General features: G+C 38.4%; 1 protein-coding gene across 1 annotated transcript in view; it reads right to left on the bottom strand.

Annotated features, from left to right (window-relative positions):
- The window catches only part of GTF2H1 (general transcription factor IIH subunit 1), a 36,108-nt gene that overhangs the window by 5,005 nt on the left and 6,332 nt on the right, over positions 1-24,771 (bottom strand). Inside the window, exons 2-13 of the mRNA XM_049890601.1 lie at positions 22,171-22,329; positions 18,905-19,097; positions 18,091-18,256; positions 17,279-17,372; positions 15,371-15,520; positions 15,144-15,223; positions 10,405-10,535; positions 10,209-10,296; positions 7,191-7,279; positions 6,698-6,815; positions 1,499-1,589; positions 746-861 (exon numbers count right to left, since the gene is read on the bottom strand). Of these exons, the coding sequence (XP_049746558.1) occupies positions 746-861; positions 1,499-1,589; positions 6,698-6,815; positions 7,191-7,279; positions 10,209-10,296; positions 10,405-10,535; positions 15,144-15,223; positions 15,371-15,520; positions 17,279-17,372; positions 18,091-18,256; positions 18,905-19,097; positions 22,171-22,324 (1,470 nt within the window). The 5' untranslated portion in view covers positions 22,325-22,329. The remainder of the gene's footprint in view (positions 1-745; positions 862-1,498; positions 1,590-6,697; positions 6,816-7,190; positions 7,280-10,208; positions 10,297-10,404; positions 10,536-15,143; positions 15,224-15,370; positions 15,521-17,278; positions 17,373-18,090; positions 18,257-18,904; positions 19,098-22,170; positions 22,330-24,771) is intronic.

The raw sequence follows: 24,771 nt of genomic DNA, 5'->3' as shown, positions 1-24,771 counted from the left end.
CCCATTGTTCTTAATGGGTGTTTATCTTTTCTTAAAGATCATTTGGAAGAACAACCTATACAGCAAAGCTATTACTATTAACGCTATACATACTTTCCATTTGCCAACTGTCCTTTTATTGGTTAAGAGGGTTTTAGTGTTAAACAGCCAGTGCTATATTTATCATCAATCCTCACTTCAAATTTCATAACCCTTAAAAAATGAACCAAATATATAACTTTACTGCTGCTACTTTGTTTTGGGCTTCTGTTCTTCAATCACCACCACTGGCTTGGAGGCAGAGTCAACTTTCAAGCTGTGTGATGGTAAGTTATGCAATGGGTCTGGACTATCGGTTCCCTCATTTATAAAACGGGCATAATGAATACTGACTGCATGAGGATGCTGCGGGGCTTAAGTGAAATAATATAAGTAAAGTGGTTATCCCAAAGCTGGGCCCGTGGTAAACACTAGATAAATCTTTCCAACTTCAAAATAATACCTAATTTACACTAACGGAACACTGGTGGTACAATGGTTAAAGCACTCAGCTACTAACTGAAAGGCCAGCAGTCTGAACTCACCAACCGCTCTGCAGAAGAAAAGACTGGTGATCTGCTCTTGTAAAGATTATAGGCTAGGAAACCCAATGGGGCAGTTCTATTCTGCTGTATAAGGTCACAGTGAATTGAAACTAACTCAATGGCACACAACAACTCAACAATCTCAATCCCCCAAAAGGCAGCTCTCTGGAACTGGTTCTGACCTTTTCTTCTAGGAATGGCGTATTAACAGGAAAGCAGGACCAGAAGTGCCGCAGAAGTTCTCCAACAGCCACATACAGATGTTTCAATTCAGACTGAATATCGTTTGGCACCATCTCTGCAAAGGAAGAGGTTCATAGAATTAAAGCTAGCTTCACATGTGCAATTTCTGAAAAAAATGACCACCCAGAGACTGAACCAGAAAATGCACCCTTTACCAATGACAGATCAAGGTATGCTAGTCTGAGATAAGTTACTGATTCTATGATTGAGAGATCACAGAATTTAAAATCGCCTGGGACTTTAAAGTTCCTTTATTTTTACTAAAAGGGTAGTGGAAGAAAAAAGAAAGCTATTACTATACTGGAAACCCTGGTGGCGTAGTGGTTAAGTACTATGGCTGCTAACCAAGAGGTGGGCAGTTGGAATCTGCTAGGCGTTCCCTGGAAACTCTATGGGGCAGTTCTACTCTGTCCTATAGGGTCGCTATGAGCCAGAACCGACTCGATGGCAGTGGGTTTATTACTATATTACTATGATATATTAAACTACCAATGTACAACTTTTTGTAACATTAGAACAGTTCTGAAACCTATGCTCTTATCTAGATATATTTCAGTATCTATAGGTATACGAAAGCAAATAAACAAATATCCCAGAAATATATCAAAGAACACCACACACAGAAAGACCCTTCAGCACCCCTCCCACTTGCTCTTTAGAGCTGAGAGCAGCAGAAGTGGCCCAGCACGTACGGTTTATGGCTTGCTGTGTCCCTCCCTGCATAAGTGCTCCTCCAGGTGACAAGGCTGTGATGGTACTACTGGCAGCACTACTGGAAAGAACCTGAAAGAAATGAAGACATAGAATGTTTTTTTTTTCCTTTTTAGCATCTTATTTAACATTCCCATTTTATAGCAAAATGTCAGATACTCCTGTACAAATGCGCCATTTATTGCAACCAGTGTAAACTACTTTCCACGAGTCAGGAAACACAAAATCTGTGTAGAAACAAAACACAAATCTTCCAACACCAGGCAAATCCATACCTGTTGCTAATGAGTCGATTCCGACTCAGAGCAACCGTACGGACAGAGTAGAACTGCCCCATTGGGTCTCCAAGGCTGTAATCTTTACAGAAGCAGACGGCCACATCTTTCTCCGCAACAGTGACTGGTGGATTTGAACTCCTGATCTTTTGATTAGCAGCTGAGTACTTAACCACTTAACCACTGCACCATCAGGGCTCCTTGGCAAATCCACAGATACTGCAAAATTGATGATCTTTTGCCTAATAAGCTCTTTCTCAAGCACCAACTAAATTTACTTACGAACTCTTACCACTCAAGGTAAGATTGTATTAACAACATATTTTGACATATACCCTGATGGCAGTTGGAAAACACAAATCAAAATTGCAGAAATGTATTATTTAGGGGTTTTAAAAGCCTGTGAGCAGCCACCTAAGATATATCTATTGGTCCCATCCCACCGGGAGCAAAGGAGAATAAAGAAAACCAAATACACAAGGAAAATACTAGCCCAAAGGACTAAAGAACCACACGAACCAGAGACTTTATCAGCCTGAGACCAGAAGAACTACATGGGGCCTGGCTACCAGCAATGATGGTCCTGATGGGGATCACAACAGAGGGTCCTAGACAGGAGAAAAATGCAGACCAGTCTTACTGGTCTGACAGAGACTGGAGGAACCCCAAAAACTATGGTCCCTGGACGTTCTGCTAACCCAGAATTGATACTATTGCTGAAATGCACTTATCAGACAAAGATTAGACAGGCCTGTAAGACAAAAAGTAACACATGTGAGGAATGTGCTTCTTGGTTCAATCAAATACAGAAGACCAAATGGGCAGCTCCTGTCCAAAAGCAGGATATGAAGGCAGAAAAGGACAGGCCCTGGACTAATGGACACAGGGAACCTGAGGTGGAAAAGTGGAGCATGCTGTCACATTGGGGGGATTTCAACCAATGCCACAAAACAATATGTGTATATATTTTTGAATGAGAAATTAATCTGAGCTATAAACTTTCACCTAAAAGCACAAACACACACACACAAAGAAATGTATTATTTTTCAAGTTGAGAAAGTGAATACAAAATAATCAAAAAAGAAAAAAATACTGAAAATACATTCCCCACTGTTTGAATGTCAATATTTAGAGATATAACTCACCCACCTATTCAATGAATATCTAACAAGTGGCAGGAACTGTGGCTGTAAGGAAGAGTAAATCATTTGTAGAACAGATCAAGTGCTGGGCTGGTACATCTAAGATTTTCCAGTGGGGTTTCTATGAGCAGAATTCTATGTGTGTGAGGGGACTGGATTAAAAAAAAAAAACAACTTAATCTGGTCTAAGAATACGGCATGCGGCAACCATGAGTCAAGAGCATATGGCTGGGGTCTTAAATGCTAGCAAGCAGCCATCTAAGATGCATCAATTGGTCTCAACCCACCTGGAGCAAAGGAGGATAAAGAACACCAAAGACAGAAGGTAATTATGAGCCCAAGAGACAGAAAGGGCCACATAAACCACAGACTACCTCAGCCTGAGACCAGAAGAACTAGATGGTACCCGGCTATAACTGATGACCGCTCTGACAGGGAACACAACAAAGAACCCCTGAGGGAGCAAGACAGCAGTGGGATGCAGACCTCAAATTTTCGTAAAAAGGCTAGACATAATGGTCTGACTGAGACTAGAAGGAACCTGGAGGTCGTGGTCCCCAGACCTTCTGTTAGCCCAAGACAGGAACCATTCCCAAAGCCAACTCTTCAGACAGGGATTGGACTGGACTAAGGGATAGAAAATGATACTGGTGAAGAGTGAGCTTCGTGGATGAAGTAGACACATGAGACTATGTGGGCAGCTCCTGTCTGGAGGGGAGATGAGAGGGCAGAGGGGGACAGAAGCTGGCCGAATGGACACGAAAATAGAGTGGAAGGAAGGAGCGTGCTCTCATTAGGGGGAGAACAACTATGAGTATCTAGAAAGGTGTATATAAATTTTTGTATGAGAGACTGACTTCATTTGTAAACTTTCACTTGAAGCACAATAAAAATTAAAAAAAAAAAAGAGCATATGGTAGCTCACTTTATTCCTCTTTCCTTTTCAACGATTGCTAAGCTTACTAATGAGCCCCTGGCTGCAATCAGGTACACACAATGAAGACAGATAGCCTATTGGGTCGTTCTGACAGATAATCAAATAACCATGTTTTGGAAGAAAACCCACTGCCATCGAGTTGATTCCAACTCAGTGACCCTACAGGACAGAGCAGATCTGCTCCATGGGGTTTGCAAGGGGTGACTGGTGGATTCAAACTGCTGACCTTTTGGGTTAGCAGCTGTAGCTCACTATAGCTCTTAACCACTGTACCACCAGGGTTTCTTTTGTGGGGGAAAGGAGGGTAAACTTTTAAGATGGACCACAACATAAAAATTACATGGGTCTACTTGGACTCAAGGGCAAATTACAGTCTAGAAGGACAGAAGTGGCCGAATAATCCCAAATTTGTTGTGTGTGCATATACATACGCGTGTATACTTCCTCGCTGTCTCTGCTGAGAGGACAATAGAAGCAATACGCATACCTACTGCCCAGATCTTGGTTTCTAAATCCACTCACCACTAAAAGAAACCAGTGGGCTCCTCAGGAAAAATGGCTGGTTCTGTGAGTGGAGAAGGGAAAGCGCGAGATGAGCTTGGAACAGCTTATTGTGCCAGAAAGCAAGGAGCTGCTCAAAGAATGATGAGGACATGTCAAAGAGATATAGAAGCCACTGTGAAGAGGCTCCTGCTGGCCACATTCAGAACAGTAAGCATTTAAACCAATTACAATAAAAACAAAACAGATCCATGGTTGCTAGAGGTTGGAGAATGTGGGTAGTCTGACTACAAAGGGACATGGACATAGTTACCAAATTTTCTGGGGTGATGGAGATGTTTTGTATCTTGATTGTGTTGGTGGTTACACTACTGCATGTGGTTATTAAAACTTGTAGAACAAAAGACTAAAAGGAGTAAATTTTATTGTACATAAATTATACTGTAATTAAAAAAAGAAAAAACAATGTATAACCCATAGAATCATGTAAGAATATATAAACCCATACTGATATGAGTTAAATAAATAACTGCAGAAGGGGAAAGTTCTTTCTTTCAGTAGAATGTCAACTGATAAATGTGGAAGGGATGCTAGAATCAGAAAATCACCATTTAACGACCACCACAATAATAACTGTTTCAGGCAAGAATCATTCCAGGATTTTGAAACACTAGTGGGTGCAAATTTGATGAGAAAGAGGAAATTTGCATAGTCTCTCAGCATCTATCCATATGAGACTTCTAATTACAAAGGGAAAAATACGTTTTCGGTGGTAAAATCAGGCAGATACTACTTCAACTGAGTGATCCAAGTTAATATGAAAAATAACTGGACAAACAGATTACCATGTGCCCCTGACACAATGCTCCCAGGAGGACACATCATTTCTGTAGTATTTCTGCCAAAAATGAATAACTTGAATCTAATCATGAGGAAACATTAGAATAAACCAGACTGAGGGCATTTTATAAAAAACTGGCCTATACAGTTCCAAATAGCAAGGCTATGAAAGACAAAATAAGATTGAAAAACTGTGCCATTTTAAAGGAAACTAAAATGATAACAACTGAATGCAACTTGTGATTCTGGCTTGGCTGCTGAACCAAGAAGAAAAGTTTTCTTTTGCTATAAAGGTGAATGTGGGTAAGACCTGTAGGTCAGGTAATAATAATAATAATCAATGCTAACTTATTGACTGTACTTTCATGAGAATACCTTACTGACATTTGAAATATTTAGGGGTAAAGGAGTACCACGTTTGTAATCTACTCTCAAAATGGGTCACGAAAACACATTTTTGTAACTTTTAGTAAATCTAAGATTATTTCAAACTAAAAAAGAAAGAAATTAAGTCCCAATACATGATAAGCACCCCAATACAGTTATGTACTCAGGGCCTCAGTGCTTATGAACACAGAGGAAAGGAAAAAACTAAACTCCTCCCTGGGCATGCTGAGGACTGCTAAACAGAGGCAATGAAATTTGAGCTGAGTAATGAATAATTAGTAGTCGCTCCCAGGTGCAGAAACAGGGCTCAGAACATTCTAGCAAAGAGGAATGAGCAAAATAATAGCACACATGAAAAAGATGATGTGATTAAAAAAATTGAGGTAGCTAACGTGTCAGGCTCAAGTACAGGACTGCTGCTTGTGGGTGGAAGGCAGAGGTAGGGACTACGGCTGGAGCTGAGACTGGTAAAGTGGGCTGGGCCCAGATTGTAAAGGGTCCTGCATACTAGACTATGGTGTCCAGATTATTAACTATGGCAATGAAGGGAGGTAGTGAAGGTTTTTAAGTTGTAGAGTGATGAGATCAGATAAATGTTTTCAGAAAGATAACTTGCTGTGGCAGTGTGGAAGATGGCTTTGGTTTGCTTAAACCAAGTTGATGAAATCAAGAAACACTGAAAAACTGACAGAGCTTGCGCTGATCCATTGAAGTATGAATACAGCCAGGGAAAAATAAAGGAGAGCAATGAGTTTTGCTTTAAATATTCTGAGTTTGAAGTCATGCAGTCCATCCAAAGTGATGTCCAGAAGGAACTGAGAAATATGAGAGATTTTTCCAATAAAACCACGTAAGGAAAAAATTAGCAACTATAAAATTCAATACTTCCTTCTGTTAACATCTTATCTTCAGATACATCTTAGATATGACCAAATACCTCTTCTCCCTACCTGTTTTTAAAACTGAGAATAATTTACTAGTAGAAATATGAATTTAAACCCAATTAAAACATCAGTTGTATAGTTCAATCTAGTTGTACTCATAAAGTGAAGAAGGAACCACAGAATTCTGGTCTTCAAACAGCACATGCCACCTACCTGAGTTAATTTGGGTGTGTAAGCTTCCATTTCTTGCCTAATACTTTGAAAAGAATTAATAATATCCTGACTTGTTGCATACTGTAGTGACTGGATTGGAGTTGGACCATGATAATACCTGAAGGTCAGCACAGAAGAAAGAAATGACTAATTATGCAGAGTAAGGATGCTAAACATTTGCCTTTCAAACATTTTATGGGGCAATACAATGTTCCCTCAAAGCAAAACACAATACTATAGGTTACACAGATTTCAATAAAATAATTTAATTTCCAAAAGAGCAATAAAAAGGTAAGATCACAGAGATCCAAATTTTATCTTCTTGGCTTTGATCATTTAGGAAGCTTACTTGAGGTCCACAAAGCAAGTTTTTAAAAGAAAAAATGTAATTTTATGGTAACAAACTTACTAAAATTCAAACACTATACTTGCAGAATATATTCTGTACTGAACTGCTATATAACTATTCTGCATCAAGTTAATCCAAACTTACCTATCTGACTTCTTGAGGTTTAGTGCAATTGTTTTTATGGAATTATTTTTTCCCAAGTCTTCATATTCAATGGACTCTTGTAACTTCGCCTATAATTATTAACACAATACTTTTTGTCAGAAACTGTCCCTTACACAAGTAATGAACATGACTGGAAAAAAAAAAAAAAAAACAACAACTGTACATTGAATTGTGCCCCCCGCCCCCCCAAAAAATGCGTATTAACTTGTTAAGGCCATGATTCCCAGTGTTTTGTGGTTGTCTTCCATTTTGTTATTGTAATTTTACGTTGAGAGGATTAGGGTGGGATTGTAACACCACCCTTACTCAGATCCAACGTAAAGGAGTTTCCCTGGGGTGTGGCCTGCACCACCTTTTATCTCTCAAGAAATGAATGGGAAGCTAGCAGAGAGCGGGGACCTCATACCACCAAGAAAGCAGCATCAGGAGCAGAGCGCATCCTTTGGACATGGGGTCCCTGCGCCTGAGAAGCTCCTCGACCAGGGGAAGATTGAGAACAAGGACCTTCCTCCAGAGCCAACAGAGAGAGAAAGCCTTCCCCTGGAGCTACCACATTCTAAACTTGGACTTGTAACCTACTAGACTGTGGGAGAATAAATTTCTCTTTGTTAAAGCCATCCACTTGTGGTATTTCTGTTACGGCAGCACAAGATAACCAAGACAAAGGGTATAAAATAAAGTCTCCTCAAGATGATAGCCCTACAAATAATCGAACCAATATACACTCTTATTCATCACTTATGAAGAGTACCTGTTTCCCACACCGCTACCATGCTAAGTATTACTGAACTTTTAATTATTGCCAATTTGGTAGGTGAAAATTTTACTGTTTTTCCCCAATGAACTATCTACTGATGCTTTCTGCTATTTTTCTATTAGGTATACCTTTTTTTGCAGGGGGTGGTGGTGTGTGGGAATTCCCTAAATATTAAGGAATTTAATCTTTTATTATACCTGTTACAAATACTTTTTCTCCCAGACTGAAGTGTTTTTTATTTTGATTATAAAAAATTCACTCCCATCCTTTTTTCTGCAGTTTCATTTTTTTGCTTAAATTTTTGATCTGCCTGAAATTATTCTGGAATAAGGAGTAAGGTAAGGACTCTAAATTTCTTTTTATTAAATGATTAACCAGTAATTCTAACACCATTTATGGAATAATTTGTCTCTTCCCACTGATTTTGAAATGCCATGTTTATAAACACTTAATGCTCCCATGTGTTTGGGTTTACTTCTGGACTGTTTCGGTTTTACTAATTTGTTTTCTCCTGTGCTAGTAACAAACTACTTAAATTTATAGAGCTTTATAATAAAAACATAGTAATTATAAAAGACACATAAAGATAACCTACGTAAATATTTGTAAAACTCAGTTCTACAATACCTCATCCTCTACACAGCTAAGAAATTCACCTAATCGATTTTCAAATGCAGCTACCGAAGCTAAGATCAAAACATTTATGCTACTAAATATTATCTCAAAAGAGATGAATTTGAAAGCTCGGTATTTTAAATTGCCCCTATTTCAAGAATCTGAATGGTTCCCTTATAGTGTAGGAACAAATCGAACTTTCTCAACATGATATTCAAAAGTAACACACCGATCAGTCCTCCTTTGGCTAGACTCAACGTTACACGTTTTTTTCCTCAACACTATACCTCACCCAACTTCAAAGCATACTGATGTCTTCACTGCCTTTCCCATATGTCACTCTCATTTCTATTCCGTTGTTACCTTACCTAAGCTATGACCTCACTCAAGCTCCCGTAATAATCCAAACCCTAAACTTCTGCCAAGACCTAGAGTTAGGTCACCTGACTTTCATGCTTAACTGAACACTCTGTAGGTGCAAGGACCCTGCCATTATTCTGACTCTAATTCTATAAAATCCTTTGTAGAACACATAGCAGTCAACTATTGACTTGAAAGAATATCCAGGGCTAGCATTTACTCTTGAATATTATGAAAATTTACACAGAGAAACAATGATCTTTGGTAACTCTTTTGTTACCAAGAATGAAGGGCACTTAGTGCAGCAGTACTGAAAAGAAAGCATCACTGCCTAGATTTTTTGTTTTAAAAAGATTTCTTCTATAACATCTCTCTACAACTTACACTAAAATGTTTTACTCTTTTTAGTTCAAAAACTTACTAGTTTTGTTAAAGATACCACATGCTTACAAAGATATTAAATTACTGAAATATATGAAATACAAAGTATAAGACTCCCCCATAATCCCCTTACCAAACGATAACCATTTAGCATATTCTTTAAAGGACTTGTAAAATTTATGAACTTTTTTTTCCAACATGTGAAATTACATCATACAGTCTGTTTTGTGAACTCTTTTTGATTCAATTTATTGTTAAATCTTTTTTAAGTCATTAATGGCTGCACCAAAGTCCATGGAATGGATATTAGGATGTTTGCTATTTCTAATATTATAATGAATATGTGTATCTAAATCTGTGCACATATCCTTAAATGTCTAGGAGAGAAACACTGCTGGATCAAAGAGCATAAACATTTAAATTTTTGATACGTATCGTCAAACTGCCCTCTAAGATTTTATCGTAATTTGTTTTTATACTGGGAGAAAGGTGGGAAGCTTAAAAATATATAAATTAATGACAGGTTTAACATGAGGGACAAATTGCTTTCTTTTTAAATCATACACATGAAACTTAAGTTTTTCCTTCTGTCGTACTACCTTTGTTACATAATCTTCCCCGGAAAAACCAAAACTGTGTCAATTTTTGCGTTTTTGCACATGTGAAGGGAAAAAAAAAAGAAATGGTTAACAGACTGAGTCCATGGCAATCCAAAGCTGAGGAAGAACTCGTCATAACGCTCTACTTTTAATCCAAACACTTAATACCTTGGTCAAAAGAACTGGGTCACATGCAATAATTAAGAGTTAACATAAAGTACTCGCAGCTATATAAGGTATCTGGAGAAACCTGAGTCCTAAATGGTCCAGATTTTTCGCTCATACCCTTTTGACTGCTGGCTGAAAGCAGTCTGCATCTCTGGAATTCCCATCCACGCTGCTGGGCTCACTGTTTTGTTCATTTTGTGCTTCTCTTAAAACAAAGGTGAAAAAAAATTAACATTAAAAAAACCAAAACGAGAACAACACAATTCCATTTGGCTATCTTGAAAAGCCCAGAGCCTTTGTATGTATACTTAACTGTTTCCTGAGACCTGCTGCCAGGACCATGGCACTATGGTGGTTAAACCTCTTGATGATGGCAGCATTACTATTCTCCTTTATGGATTTAGAAGAATTAGAAGTAGATGGCACAGAGGAAATGCCATAGCCCTATGAAAAACAATTCAGTACATTAAAAATCAAAACGAGGTTCTGATTTTCTTGTCTATTCCAACAGACATGGTTACTTGGAAGGATTTGCTGAGGAGATTAACAATTTTTATAAGCATTACTAAATACTTATAGGAGAACATTTAAAAATACATAAATGACACTGTACATGTAAAAAATTAGGAAACATCATTTACTCCTTTAAGTATTAGGAAAAAAAAATCTTAACTTTAAACTCTGTACTTTTTTTAAAGAGTAGTTGTTTAACAAAGAGTCCCTGATGGAGTGGGAGAAAAGTATGGGGCAGAACTCAAATTCCTGTAAAAAGACCAGACTTAATGATCTGAGGGAGACTGGAGGAACCCCTGAAGCCATGGCCACCAGACGCTGTTAACCAAGAACTAAAACCATTCCAGAAGCCCACTCTTCTGGCAAAGATTAGACTAGGCCATAAAACATAAAATAATCATCATGAGGAGTGTACTTCTTAGTTCAAGCAGATACATGAGACCAAATGGGTGGCTCCTATCTAGAGGCAGGATGAGAAGGCAGGAAAGGACAAGAGCTGGCTGGATGGACACCGGAAACCTGAGGCGGAAAGGGGGGAGTGTGCCGTCACATCATGGGAATTGCAACTAGTGTCACATAGCAATATGTGTATAAATTTTTGTATGAGAAGTTAACTTGAGCTGTAAATTTTTACCTAAAGCACAATTAAAAAAAAAAAGAAATCTCAGTTAAAAAAAAGAAAAAAACAGTTATTTGTTGATCTAGTTAGTAAACCATTAAATGAAGGAACAGGATATAGTAAAAAGCAAAACAAAACAAAAACAAACAAACATGGACTTTGGAGTCAGAAAGATATGGATTCAAATTCTGGCTTTATCACTTTTTTCTAACATAAGCTAGTTGGTAGTTCCGACTCATGGCGACCCTTTGTGTTACAGAGTAGAACTGCTCCATAGGGTTTTCTTGGTTGTAATCCTAATGGAAGTAGATCACCAGGCCTATTTTCTGCAGCACCCTTGGGTGGGACTGAACTGCCAACCTTTAGGTTAGCAGTTGAGCGCAAACCGTTTGCACCACCGAGGGACCTTAATAAAAGTCTAGGCAAGCTAATCAACTTGTCCAAGTTCTACAAAATGAGATCCTGAAGAATTCCATGAGGTACTTTTCAAACAAGTATTGAAAGCGTATTATGTGTTAGGCGCTATACATGTAAAGTTGATAATACCCTACCCGATAGGAGCCTAAATACTAGTTAGTGGGAAGCTGGGCTCTAAACCAGTAAATGCAGCTATGTGTTATAGGTAACTCTGAGAGAGGAAGTGGTCGATTCTACCTAAGGAGAGGAGGTGGGTTAGGACAAGCTTTACGGAGTGCCGTAAGATGGTGCTTGCAAGGCAGACATGGGGGATACAGTATTTCAGGGGGAGGAAACTGTTTAAGCAAAGGTATGGAAGCAAGTTAGTGTGTATTTATGTCATGGGATTATATGTTTTTCAGTACAGCTGGAATGAAAGGTGGGTCAGGGATTAGTAAGACATTAGAGGTAAGAGATCATAAAGAGACTCACATGGGATTCATTCGTCAGATAATTACTGAGTTCCTAATATATGCCATGTACTGGAGATATACCAGTAAGCAAGAAAAGAGCTTGCCTCACAGGGCTTACACTGTATTAAGGGGACACTTTTGACTGGTAATTGTTAAGTAAAACAATTTTAGAAAAGATCATTTTTGAAAGAGATCAATTTTATAAAGAAAATAAGACAGTGACATGATGGGGTAACTGGACTGGAGAGCAGCTACATTCAATAGCGTTTAGGGAAGGTCTCTTCTCAGAAACATTAAAGCAGATGTCTCAGAGATGGGTAGTAGCTAATCAGTGGAAGAGTGCAGAAGGAACACTATCTGCAAGGACTCTGAGGTAGAAGAAACTTGGCATGGAACTGAAAGGCGGCCATTGTGGTCTCAAATATACCCAATAAGTGAAAGTGGCCCAACTTGAGGTAGCAGCAAGAAAGGGCCTGATTAAGCAGAGCCTTTAGGGGCTTGGATTGTATTCTAAGTTCAGTAAGAAGCTACTGAATAGTTTTACACAGGAGAACAGTATGATCTGATTTATATTATAACTTACTGCTAGGGGAGAATGAGCTATAGGGAACAAGAGTGAAGGCAGGAAGATCACTTAGGAGGCTAACATAAGCAATCAAGCCAAAGTTGGTGATAAATTAAAATCAAAAGAGTGTGTCTGCGGAGCTAGAAATATACAGAACAGATGTAGATGACTTGTTGATAAACTGGATGTTGGAGGTAAAAGAAGGGGAGGATCACGGAGACTTCGGAGTTTTTTGGCTTCAGCAACTGAGTCCATGGTAATGCTTTTTACTGTGATAGCAAAGACCCAGGGAGAAATAGGTTTATGAGGATGGGAATCAAATGTTCCTTTTTGGACATGTTAAGATTAGATGTCTGAAACACTTAAGTGGAAATTTCAAGCAGACAAGCTGGATATAGGATTTCTGATATATCCTGTGGTTAAAATAAAAAAAACCAAACCCGTGGTCGTCAAGTTGCTTCCAACTCACAGCAACCCTACAGGACAGAGTAGAACCACCTGATAGGGTTTCCGAGGCTGTAAACCTTTAAGGAAGCAGACTGCCACATCTTTCTCCCTTGGAACGGCTGGTGTAGTTGAACTGCCAACCTTTTGGCTAGCGGTGGAGTGCTTAACCACTGCACCATCAGGGCTCCTTCAGGGGTTAAGACAGACCAGGGTTATTGCGGAGTCACTGTTACATGATATTTAAAGCACTGGCATGGACAGAATGTATTCAGAAGGGGCCACAGACCATATTCTGGGACACTTACATTTAGAGGTTTACAGGGAAAGAAGAAAATGTGAATCAATCAATACTTCTAATACGGAACTGTTTACATAAATGTTAGTACACCCACATGATAAAATACTATGTAGGTATTAAAAAATGTAGATAATAATAGTTCACAGCTATTACTCATTAAGCACTTACTATCTAACAGGCTCTTTTGACTCTGGTAGCAATCCTATGAGGCCAATACTATTATATCCTGATTTTATAAGAAAGCTGGCTTAGAAAGGTTAAAAAATGGCAGAGTCTAAGCCAGATAGTTTGATTTTAAAGCCTACTTCCTCAACAACTATGCTATATTTAGCTGGGACTGATACTGATAACAAGCAAAAGTGAAAAAGAAAGTTAACAAAAATGCATGTACAATATGCCAGCATTTTTACTTAAAAAAACAAACAAAAATTTCCAGCACGCTAAGCGTCACATTAAGCTTTGTCTTCTTAGGATGATTAGGAAGGCATGTTTGTCATGTGCTGAGGTTCACCAAGGACATGACTAAAATTCATAAAGGATAATGACTCATCTAAGTGCCAGGGATTATTTTCTGTTAATTTATAATCAGATTGTAGCACAAAATTTTAACATTGGTTTTCTCAGTTGGTGAGAACATGTGCCAAAATAAGGGGGGAAAGAAATGAACAAAGACAGTGCGAGCATGTTTATATGGTCAGCAGGAAAGAAGCAAAAAGAAGGGCAAGAAAATGAATTAGAGAGTGAAAGGAAAAACTGAGGAAGTTGGGTCCCAGGGCTAGCAGATTGAGGCAGGAATGGAATTAGCCCTGATTAGAAGGAGCCACCTGCATCTCTGTGACTAGATAAATTTGTACGTCCAGACATGATGCTAAGGTAGCTCATCCTTGATGGTCTAGTTGCTGAAACATACGGGGTTAGGTAGGATAAGGGTCACAAGGGCACTCAAGGTTTGGCAAATAGTGGGCAATGAACAAGTGCTTCCTTCTCCTTGTCTCTTAATACTTATCAACATTTCCTTAGGTTAAATGTTAGCTAGAGCATCAAGCTGGACTCATCACCAAGTAGTCTTCATTATTACCTAGAGAAATACTGATGGGGAGGTAGAAAATTGTTTTTAAGAATGTTTTAAGCAACTCATACAGGAATTTCAGTTCTTGAAGGCAATTTTAAAAGCACATAGTGCTACTTAAAAGCATTTTTGATAAATGACTCCAAATAACAGTGTCTTCCTTGTTCTGCATTCTCCCAAGTGTAACATTTGCATTTAGGACAATTTCATAACTATAAAACTTTTCAAGAAGACCAGACTTTATGGTCTGACTGAGACTAGAAGGACCCGGGGAGGTCATGGTCCTCAGACCCTCTGTTAGCCCAAGACTGGACCATTCCTGAAGTCAACTCTTCAGATAGGTAATGGGCTGGACTATAATGATACTGATGAGGAGTGAGCTTCTTGGCTCAAGTAGACCCATAAGACTGTGTGGGCAGCTCCTGTCTGGTGGGTAGATGAGAGGGCAGAGGGGGACAGAAGCTGGCTGAATGGACACGGGGAATACAGGGTAGAGAGAAGTGTGCTGTCTCATTAGGGAGAGAGCAACTAGGAGTACATAGCAAGATGTGTGTACGTTTTTGTATGAGAGACTGACTTGATGCGTAAACTTTCACTTAAAACACAATAAAAAAAAAAGTTTTGAAGATTAGAAAAGGACTGTATTCTCTGATAAATCCTTTCACTGCTTACCTCATCTAATGGTTTATCTTCCAAAGCCGTCAAATCTAGTAGTGGGTTTTTCACTCCTAATGAAACCATTGTTTTTAACCCTAGAAAAATCAACATAACAAAAAGTTGACCTAAGTCTTATCTTTTTCGGAAAAAAAAAAAAAAAAAATTTCATTAGCAGCTCTAGTGGCTAAAAAAAAAAAAAGACTACAGAGCATATAACAAGTGTGTCAGGGATAAAGAATTACCTTTTTCATCTATTTTGGCACATTCTGCAAAGAGGTCCTTGGACCCTGTATTCAGCCGGTCCCTGTGAAAATAATGGGACTGGAAAAATCGTGTCCAGAACTCCTTTTCTGTCATGTTGTGGGGAACATTTTCTGCATATTTCATTTTTACTGTGAAAAAAAGCCAAAAAACATTTAGTCATATATTGAATTTTAATTTCTTAAAACCTCTTAGATACCTGAAATACAAACTAAAAACAAAAATTAGATTATGAATCTGCTCAACTTTACATACTGTGAACTAATATGAAATATACCTTGAGAGATGAGGTAACATACGTCTATGAATCTTAACAAATCACAAACAAAATGTTATGTTGCATCAAGAGAATTAGGCAAGTAGAAAATCATTTTTAAAAAATACCAAGAATTTTGGAATCGGATAGATCTGAGTTTGCGTGTTTGTTCACCTACACATGGGCCCTCTCAGTCCAAGGCACTGTGTCAGGTGCTGGGGATGTGACGACTCCAACACTCACTGGACTGTAAGTGCAGCAGTCCAGAAGCTTACTATCTACTGAGCATAACTGGTTAACAGCATAGTTTTCTGAGTCAGAGAGACTGAGTTTAAAATTCTAGCTCAGCCACTTACTATCTGTGTGACCTTGAGCAAATTATTCTCTCTGTACCTTGGTTTCATCATCTGTAAAATGGGCGTAGTAATAGTACCTACCTTCATAGAGCTGTTGTGAGGATTAAATGAGTTAATAACACATAAAGCCCTTAGAACAATGTGTGGCACATAGTAAACACTACATGTCATTGTTGTGTGCCATCAAGTCGCTTTGACTCATAAACCCAAAACCAAACCCGTTACCGCTGAGTCAATTCCGACTCATAGATTTGACTCAGAGCAAGAGTTTTCTAGGTTGTAATCTTTATGGGAGCAGATCATCAGGTCTTTTCTCCCGTGGAGCCGCTAGGTGGCTTTGAACTGCTGACCCTTTTGGTTAGCAGCTGAATGCTTAACCACTGTGCTATCTAAAAAAAAAACAAAAAAACAACCATTGCCATCCAGTCAATTCTGACTCAAAGCGACCCTGTAGGACAGAGAACTGCCCCGTACGGTTTCCAAGGAGCGCCTAGTAGATTGAAACTGCCAACCTTTTGATTAACAGCTGTAGCTCTTAACCACTACACCACCAGGGTTTCCACTGTGATGGCAGGGCTCCTTAAATACCACATAATCGTTTCTTATTGTTATCAGACATATATATGTAAAAAATTACAGTACAATGTGATAACTTACTGAGGCAAACACAAGGCACTGTCTGCCTGAGGAACTCAAGAATTTATAGAGGTGGCAATGAGGCAATGTTTGAGCTGAGTTCCGAGGGACAGATGTTTCCTAAGGACTAAAGACGCCTAAGTAAGGAAGTGGGAAGAGGAAACAGCATATAGCTTAAGAGAGCACTGTATGGTCAGAAGAAAGAATGAAGCAGGGTTGGCTGTACATCATAAATCACTAGGGCTGGGATCAAGGAATCCGAATTTTTAGGATGGTTTTTGCATGGGGAATGATTTGTGGGTTAGGTCACTCTGGAGGCAGCATGAAGGATGATATGTGCTGGTGCTGCAGACAGACTCTTTTACTGATGCCTCTGGAGATGTCATCTCTCTCATATGTGTTGAGGGCTAAAATTTAAGAACCACTAATGCAAAGACTGGCAGTCATCACACCAATTAATTGATGATAGGACATAAATTATCTACTATTTACCATGTTTATCAGGCAGTGATTAATGTACTTTACACGTATTATGGCACTTAAACAGGAATAAAGGGGAAGTTTTTTATTTTTCATTGATATATATTCAGAACTCACCCAAACAAACACTTTAACTATCTGGAAGAACTGATTCTTCTTACCTGCTGGGTAAGTCCGAAATATGGACTCTATGATATCAGATGTTAAATTATATCTCAGGCCATTACAGCCATCTGTTTGAGGCCGGACATCAGCCTAAAATAAAGACCACATAATAGTAAGAACATTGGGGGAAGATGTCTAATTCTCAGTTAGACACTGGTGAAATACAGACTTTCTGAGTGAACTGCACCGACAGAGTAAATCCTTCACCTTCACTTCTGACATACAGATAAGGCTCAAGGAGGTATGGCCGGGTTTCACGCAGTCTTAGTGACCTATACAATCAGCCTCCCTCAAAGTCCAACATTTAAGTGTGGGCGAAGGCAGATAGCTAGTGAAGCTTGAACATAAAACTTGGGTAGTTACCAGAACCACCATCAACCTTGGTTACTGAATAGTTAAAGTAACATTATCTAACCAACTGGTTTCTTTAGGAGAGGCCTTAGTAATTCAATTCACTACAGAGCACCCAGAAAGATACCATAAAAAATTGGTACTCAAATTTTGAGTAAATGCTGCCCTGCATCTGTTGGAGTGTAGACTAGTTAAATCCCATTTTCTAATTCCATATGTAAACTATTCCCAATTTTGCTATCAAATATATTTTATAAATCTTACATTTTCTATAATGATCATTATGCATTAAAAAAATACTGTATATATTTTTAAAATATTTTAGAATACAATGGATACTGAACTTTCAGATAATTTAAGGAAATGTTAAAGGTTTACAACGGAACTGGCATTGTTAACACATATGTATCAGTTTTCAATCTTTCCATCCTTTCAGAAATCTAGAAGGGTCACATACCAGAAACGCTGCAGAAATTCCAACATCCTGCTTATGATTGGATATGGAAGAGCTATCTGTTGCATTCACATTTAAACGATTGGCCCAGAATTCCTCAGCACTGATCACTTGACTGACAACAAGGTCTTTATAAAGCTGAAACAAAACAGGATCTTCTTGCAGCATTCTGGTGGTAGAATATATTGAATATAATTAAACTTCTGGAATAAAACACCATTCAAGTAACATTTTTAAAAGAAAAACTTCAACGATATGAAACACATTTTTATTTTGTTATGATTGAACCAAAACCAAAAAACCCACTGCTGTCGAGTAGATTCTGACTCATAGCGACCCCACAGGACAGAGAAGAACTGCCCCCTTAGGAATTCCAAGGAGCAGCGGGTAGATTCAAACTGCTAACCGTTTGGTTAGTGGCCAAGCTCTTAACCACTATGCCACCAGGGCTCCTCATAATGAAAGAAAAGATATATAAAAGTGCCCTGAAAAGTTGTCATACAAATGGCAAGACAGCAACAAATGTTTAACCTCTAGAAGCCAAACATCTTACATATACTTCTAACAGAATTTTCAAAACCTCTGGAGGTTGATACAGATGAGGAACACAAGGCTTAAAGTGATGAAATAACCTGCCCATAGCCGCAGAGCTAGTAAGATGCTGAAGCTGAGAACCAAACACAGAGGTAATGACACCAAAGTCAGTATTTTCCTACATTACACTATTGTAGTACAGGTAATGAGAAGTAACAAGATAGTCATTACTCTATTAAGAGGCCTAGCGTCTCTCTAAAAGACAATTCTTTTCCTCCTTCACCTGTTTTTCTCTTCCAGTTCTTTATTTGCTTTCCTCTTGAATTTGGGCAGCAACTGCTGAAGAAGGTCCTTTACTGCATCTCGCTCTTTCACTGCTGTGCTTTCATTGGAAAAATGGAAGTTAGTTGTGTCCCCTGCATGCAGGACCAGCTGAAGTTGAATTTTAGCTTTTCCTTCTGGACTGATTTTCTGGCCTAAAAAGAAGCACACCACTAATTAGATCAGGACACGCTGTGAAAATTGCCATACAATAGGTTACTTCTCTTCTCAAGAAGAGGTAGGATTCCTTTGGGCTTTAGCTGTCCTGTTCCAATCTTGACGTATCTACAGAGATAAATGGGTTATAATCCCGTACAACCAGAGCATGGCTAAAGGAATTCATTGCAATCACCCTGCTTCCTTCCTCAGTATCCTTTTTGTGTGGTTCTTCTCACATGCTGCTTCTACCTCCAGATACTAATGAGTTTTTGCTTCCATTCAATGGGGGCAGGCCTTTTTAAAGCTTTCTAAAACACAACTAGGAGTCCTGAATCCATCCTGGACAGACTGCCTCCAATCGACATCATTTTGGAACAAAAAAAAAAAAAGATTTTGCATGATTTCAAAAACTTGTACAACACAAGCCTACGGCTTACTTATTAACTGCAAAGGGAATTATGTAATCTTGTATTAGAGCTATCTGGTGGCACCCCTTTAACCAAGTGATCAAACTTAGCCTCATTAAAATTGGGACAACCTGACAGTATACGTTTTCTGAGGTGACACATTAAGAGGTAAACATCACGACCTATGATATATTCTTGCCCAAAATGTTTAACCTGAATATAATCAAGTCTTTGGGCCTGACTTTCAAGTTTACAAGAAATACAGGTATACAGGCATAAATTAAGCAAAACCCTAAGGAGACAAACAAACACACTCAGAATGTGATATTCTATAAGCCTATACTCAAAGAGACAAAGGAAACAACCACATACATGAACTTAGATTTTGGATACTGGTCTCAAAACGAAACACCTCACAGCTATAAAAAACATTATCGGTCAACTAGGGAAATGTAACAATGGTCTGGATATTCATTATTAAATTTCCTTGGTGCGACGATATTCTAAACAAAAGTGTACACATACACAGTGAGAGCACACACAATAGAGCAAACAAGAGAAGATGTTAATAGGAGTAGTATCTAGGTGGGATTCATTATTTAGGTATTAATGTTTTGGTTTTTTTTTTTTTGTAGCTTTGAAGATTTTCCCAATAAAAAATTAGAAATGGGAATGTTAAAATATACCCATCTAATGAAGAACTTGGATTCTTAAAGACTGAGCCTCATGGCAACAGTAGTGCTTCTCTTCTTCATGAAGAACAGGTTTTGTCTCATTGGATGGATGAGTAATGGTAGTATGTATATGCTAACTAGGGCTCTCAGCTCAGCCCTGAATGACCCACTAAACCGTAAATATACAGCAACTTTGCAAATGAAGATGATGCTTCCAGACCAACAGTTTGGATGAAATACCTTACTGCTAAATGCAGCAATACGAAGGAATTCACACTGCTAGTCAGCACCTTCCATTGTACCATTCCTCCAAAACAGACTATCACTCCTTCCTATGCACTTTTTCTTAATCACTGCTTTTAACCTTACTTAGCTCCTGCCTCTGAGAGGCCTCCTTCTGAAACTTTCTGACTAGCTAACTTTAGCTATGATAAGAAATAATGCTGATTTTCACTTTAGTAACATATTACTGGTAACTTTCAATGGCTTCTTTCAGAAATGGGCATTCTTTCCAATATTAAACTTAAAATGAAAACCAATCTGAAGTAGATCTACATTTGGATCATCTGTTCCCTTCCTGACAGCTGAGATTTGTTGAGAGACGGCAGATAGACACATTCTGTACTGCACTGTGGGTCTCACAATTAGTGAGTGCTCTGCAAAGCTGCTGGGCTAGCTTCTCGTTCAAGAGAAATGCTAATACTGGCAGCTCCTGATTTATGAGTTTATTATAGCACAAATGTTAGTCCGTGAGACTATTATCAGAAACTTGATGCACTTTTCCACAGAAACAAAATTTTAAAAGAAGATATTATTACCAAGATAGTGGATAAAAGACCAAATGGTTTATGTAGTAAAGAACTATGATGAATTTTAAACAGTAATTACTTGGAGACCTTGGTCATTTCCAGCAGCAAAGTAGAGATAAGTCCCTGGGACTAGGGCAGCTGTTCACTCATACATAAAGGACATTTGTAAACTGAGCACTTGTAAGTTGAGGGTTGTCTGTTTTTGGAAGTGTCATGTTTCTCGAAACCTAAACAAGATTTTATCTAGGAGAAAATATTACATGCAGGAAAATAAACGAATCCATGTTAATGGTCAGTTAAGACACCACAATTTGCCAAGGGCTTGGTTGACTAGTCTACCCTCAGTCTCTTCTATTCAAGAAAAAAAAAAAAAAAAAGGTGAATTGCAGAAATTCCTTTCAGAGGAATTTCTAAGTATCTAAATCCCAGGATTCACCAGGTATTTTTAAACCAAATCATTATCGAGCCACAAAGTGGCACATCCTCTGGGTAATAAATTCAAAGCTCATCTTGCAAATTTGGAAAGCAAAACGTTTTTGATTTTAACCCTTCACACTTGAAAAAACTGGGGGAGAAAAAAAAATTATAAAATATTATGTTCCGTATTTCTCCCATCTATATCTGGTATAAAGTTGAGTCTATCATTTCAACAAATGATGACCACATAACCAGAGATTAATTAGACAACCTGCTTAAATGGTACAATTTTATTGAAGGGCAATCTGGCATCTACTAACATTTAAATGCATGAACCCTTGGAACCAGTTCATTGGAGAGATGCATCCTATACATACAAGTTCAGAAAGATATTAAGTGCACAGATCTGTGCTGTAGCACTGTTTGCAGTAACAAAATTCTGGAAACTTCCTAAATGTTCTTCAACAGATGACTGGGTTAAATACATGATTGCACATCCATTCAGCTGAGTGTTAAGATACTCATAAAATAAGGCATATGTGATCTATGTGTGAAATAGATCTATATTTGTAAAGCTGTACAAGCTCCATTATTAACTGAAAAGTAAAAAGAACAGTATATACTCTATAATCCCACTTTGTAATTATTTCTATACGGTTTGATTTTTTTGATGCTATTAAAAAAAAAAAACCAGTTATACAATCTTTTTATAAAATTACTAGCAAATATGACATACATCAGACTTTTGTATAGCTGACTTACATTTAATATCTGCATACATATGGCTGATTGTAAATCTATCTTTGCCTTCAGGTGCCCAAGCAATTCTTTCTGCCATGAGGTACAGTGCTCCATCTTGCTTCTTTTGACGCACTTTCTTTACAATCAGTAAAACTTCCTCAGATGAAGTTGCCATGATGGCTAGAAGGTGCCGACAGAGAAAGAAAAAAGAAAAAAAGGCTCCTTCAGACTTGGTGTTAATAAGCTACTCAAGTTACATATACAGGTAGGAGCTGGAAGAGATTAGATAGGGTCATCAATACTATGGCAAGAAGTCACATCAATTAGGGTTAGATTTGTTGACTCTTAGGGTCCCTTCCAAATCCAAAACCTCAACTGTAAGAAATTAACAAGAGGAGGAGAAGGGAGAGAGTCTCTTTCCTCATTCAAAGTTGAAGTTGTATGGCATTATTCTTTTAAAACCAAACTTCATTTTCCTCCTACCATAGGTATGAATTTACACTTACGTAACACCTGGCAGTTTTTCAAACCATTTTCAAAATACGCTTTTATTTTTCTCAATTATTTAAATATTAAATACACGATTGACAACAAATACGCAGTCTTTATATGTAGAATTGTAGAACTTAAAAATTACACAGGAATGTAGCAAGGTGTACGTAAGCTTTTGTGTGAGAGACTGACTCGATTCGTAAGCTTTCACTTAAAAAAAAATTTTTTTTTTTCACTTAGAGCACAGTAAAAAAAATTACACAGGAACCTACTGAATAATCAGTTCGAATGTGTTTCAAATGAAATAACTTAGGGCCAGAGCCATTCCCAAAGCTAAGGCCACACCCTGACTTCTGTTCTCAGTTTCCTGTTTGTCTGAAAATGTTGTCAGGTGCTGTCAAGTGAATTTCAACTCATATTGACTCCACATGACAGAGCAGAACTGCCCCACACAGTTTCCTAGGCCATAATCTTTACAGGAACAGATCACCAGTTCTCCTCCAGAGCCGCTGGCTGGGTGGGCTCGATTAAATCTGTACAGAGTCAAGGAGTCGAGGGACTATTAAAAAAAAAAACGAATGTCTGCCAATAGTGATTTCTGCTCTTAAGGAGCTCCCAGTCTAGTTAGCAGTGTGCATGTGTGCACGCGCGCATGTTGTGTCTACAAAGTAGAATGTGAGACAGAAAATGTTTTGAATTACGACTCAGAGGCAATTTCTTCACATGGAAGCCTCATTGAAGACTTTTTTTTAATAAAAAGAAATTGTGGTATAATCAACAAACCAACAAAATGGACTCTTAGGTGTTCAGTTTGATACGTTCTGACAACTGTATACACCCATGGAACCACTATCCAAAATAAGATATAGGACACTTCCATCACCCTCGTGTCCCTTTCTAGTCAATTCTCACTTCCCACACTCCAGCAATTAAAGTAGCCCCCTTCCACCAGTGGTTTCACTTTCTGCAGTTTCAGTTACCTGCGGTCAACTTCGGTTCAAAAACGTTAAATGAGTACGTAGCATAAAATCTCACACTGTCATTTGCGTAACTTTATTACAGTAAAAAACAAAAAAAAAATTGTTATAATTGTTCTATTTTATTGTTGTTAATCTCTTACTGTACCTAATCTATAAATTTAACTTTACCACATGTATGTACGTACATGACAAATCATAGTATATATAGGGTTTGGAACTATCCAAGGTTTCAGGCATCCATGGGAGGTCTTGGGACTTATCCCCTGCAGATAAGGGTAACTACTGCATTTCCTAATTTCTAACACCACAGATTATTTTTTTGTCCATTCTAGCATTTCACATACATGGAATCATACAGTATGTAACTCTTTTGTGTCTGGCTTTTGATTTGTTTTTGAGATTCACCATATTGCTGCATGTATCAATTCATTCTTTTTATACATATTAGTTATGAATTGGGTCTTGAAGACCAGAGAAGACTTTGGCAGAAAAAGTAAAGGGAGCAGTTTCAGGAAAAGACTTGAAGACTGTTATTGCTGTGGGGTAGAAATGATTCAAAGGGTTTTCAAGGCTGTGACCTTTTAGAAGCAGCTTGCCAGGCCTGTCTTCTGAGGAGCCCCAGGGTGAGTGTGGCTAGCAGTCACGCACTTAACCGTTTACGTCACCCAGGGGAAATGGTAAATATTCTGCTCTGGCTGCAGCATAAGGTTCATGATAGGGGTCAGTGGGGTCTGAAGTTGATGGTTATGATGGAGCCAGAGAGTGGAAGAGAATGCCACCCTATGCCGTAGACAACGGAGGGCTTCTAAAGGGTTTTGAATAGGAGAGTGATTTATATCTTAGGAAATTAATCTGAGGGCAGTATGAAACTGAAGAGAAGAACCATAAGGGGTCCAAGGCAGGCTGGTGGCAGTGAGAATGGAGGGGAAGGGACAAAAAGGACTACTAAGGAAGCAGGATCAACAGACATTGCAAATGGTGAAGGAGGTGTCAAGGCTGCTTGTACATAACACACTTCTAAGCCTTACTGATATGAGTACAGTAGTGCCCTTTATAGAAATAAATAAGAAGGAAGAACAAGTTTGAAAGTGAAGACAAGAAATTCCACTTTGGACATGATGAGTGTGAGGTGCTGCTGAGTCATTCAGGT

This window comes from Elephas maximus, chromosome 7, assembly GCF_024166365.1.
Source record: "Elephas maximus indicus isolate mEleMax1 chromosome 7, mEleMax1 primary haplotype, whole genome shotgun sequence".
Classification (NCBI taxonomy): Eukaryota; Metazoa; Chordata; class Mammalia; order Proboscidea; family Elephantidae; genus Elephas; species Elephas maximus.
Note: the sequence above shows the minus strand (reverse complement) of the source record. Positions and strands in the feature narration are given on the sequence as shown.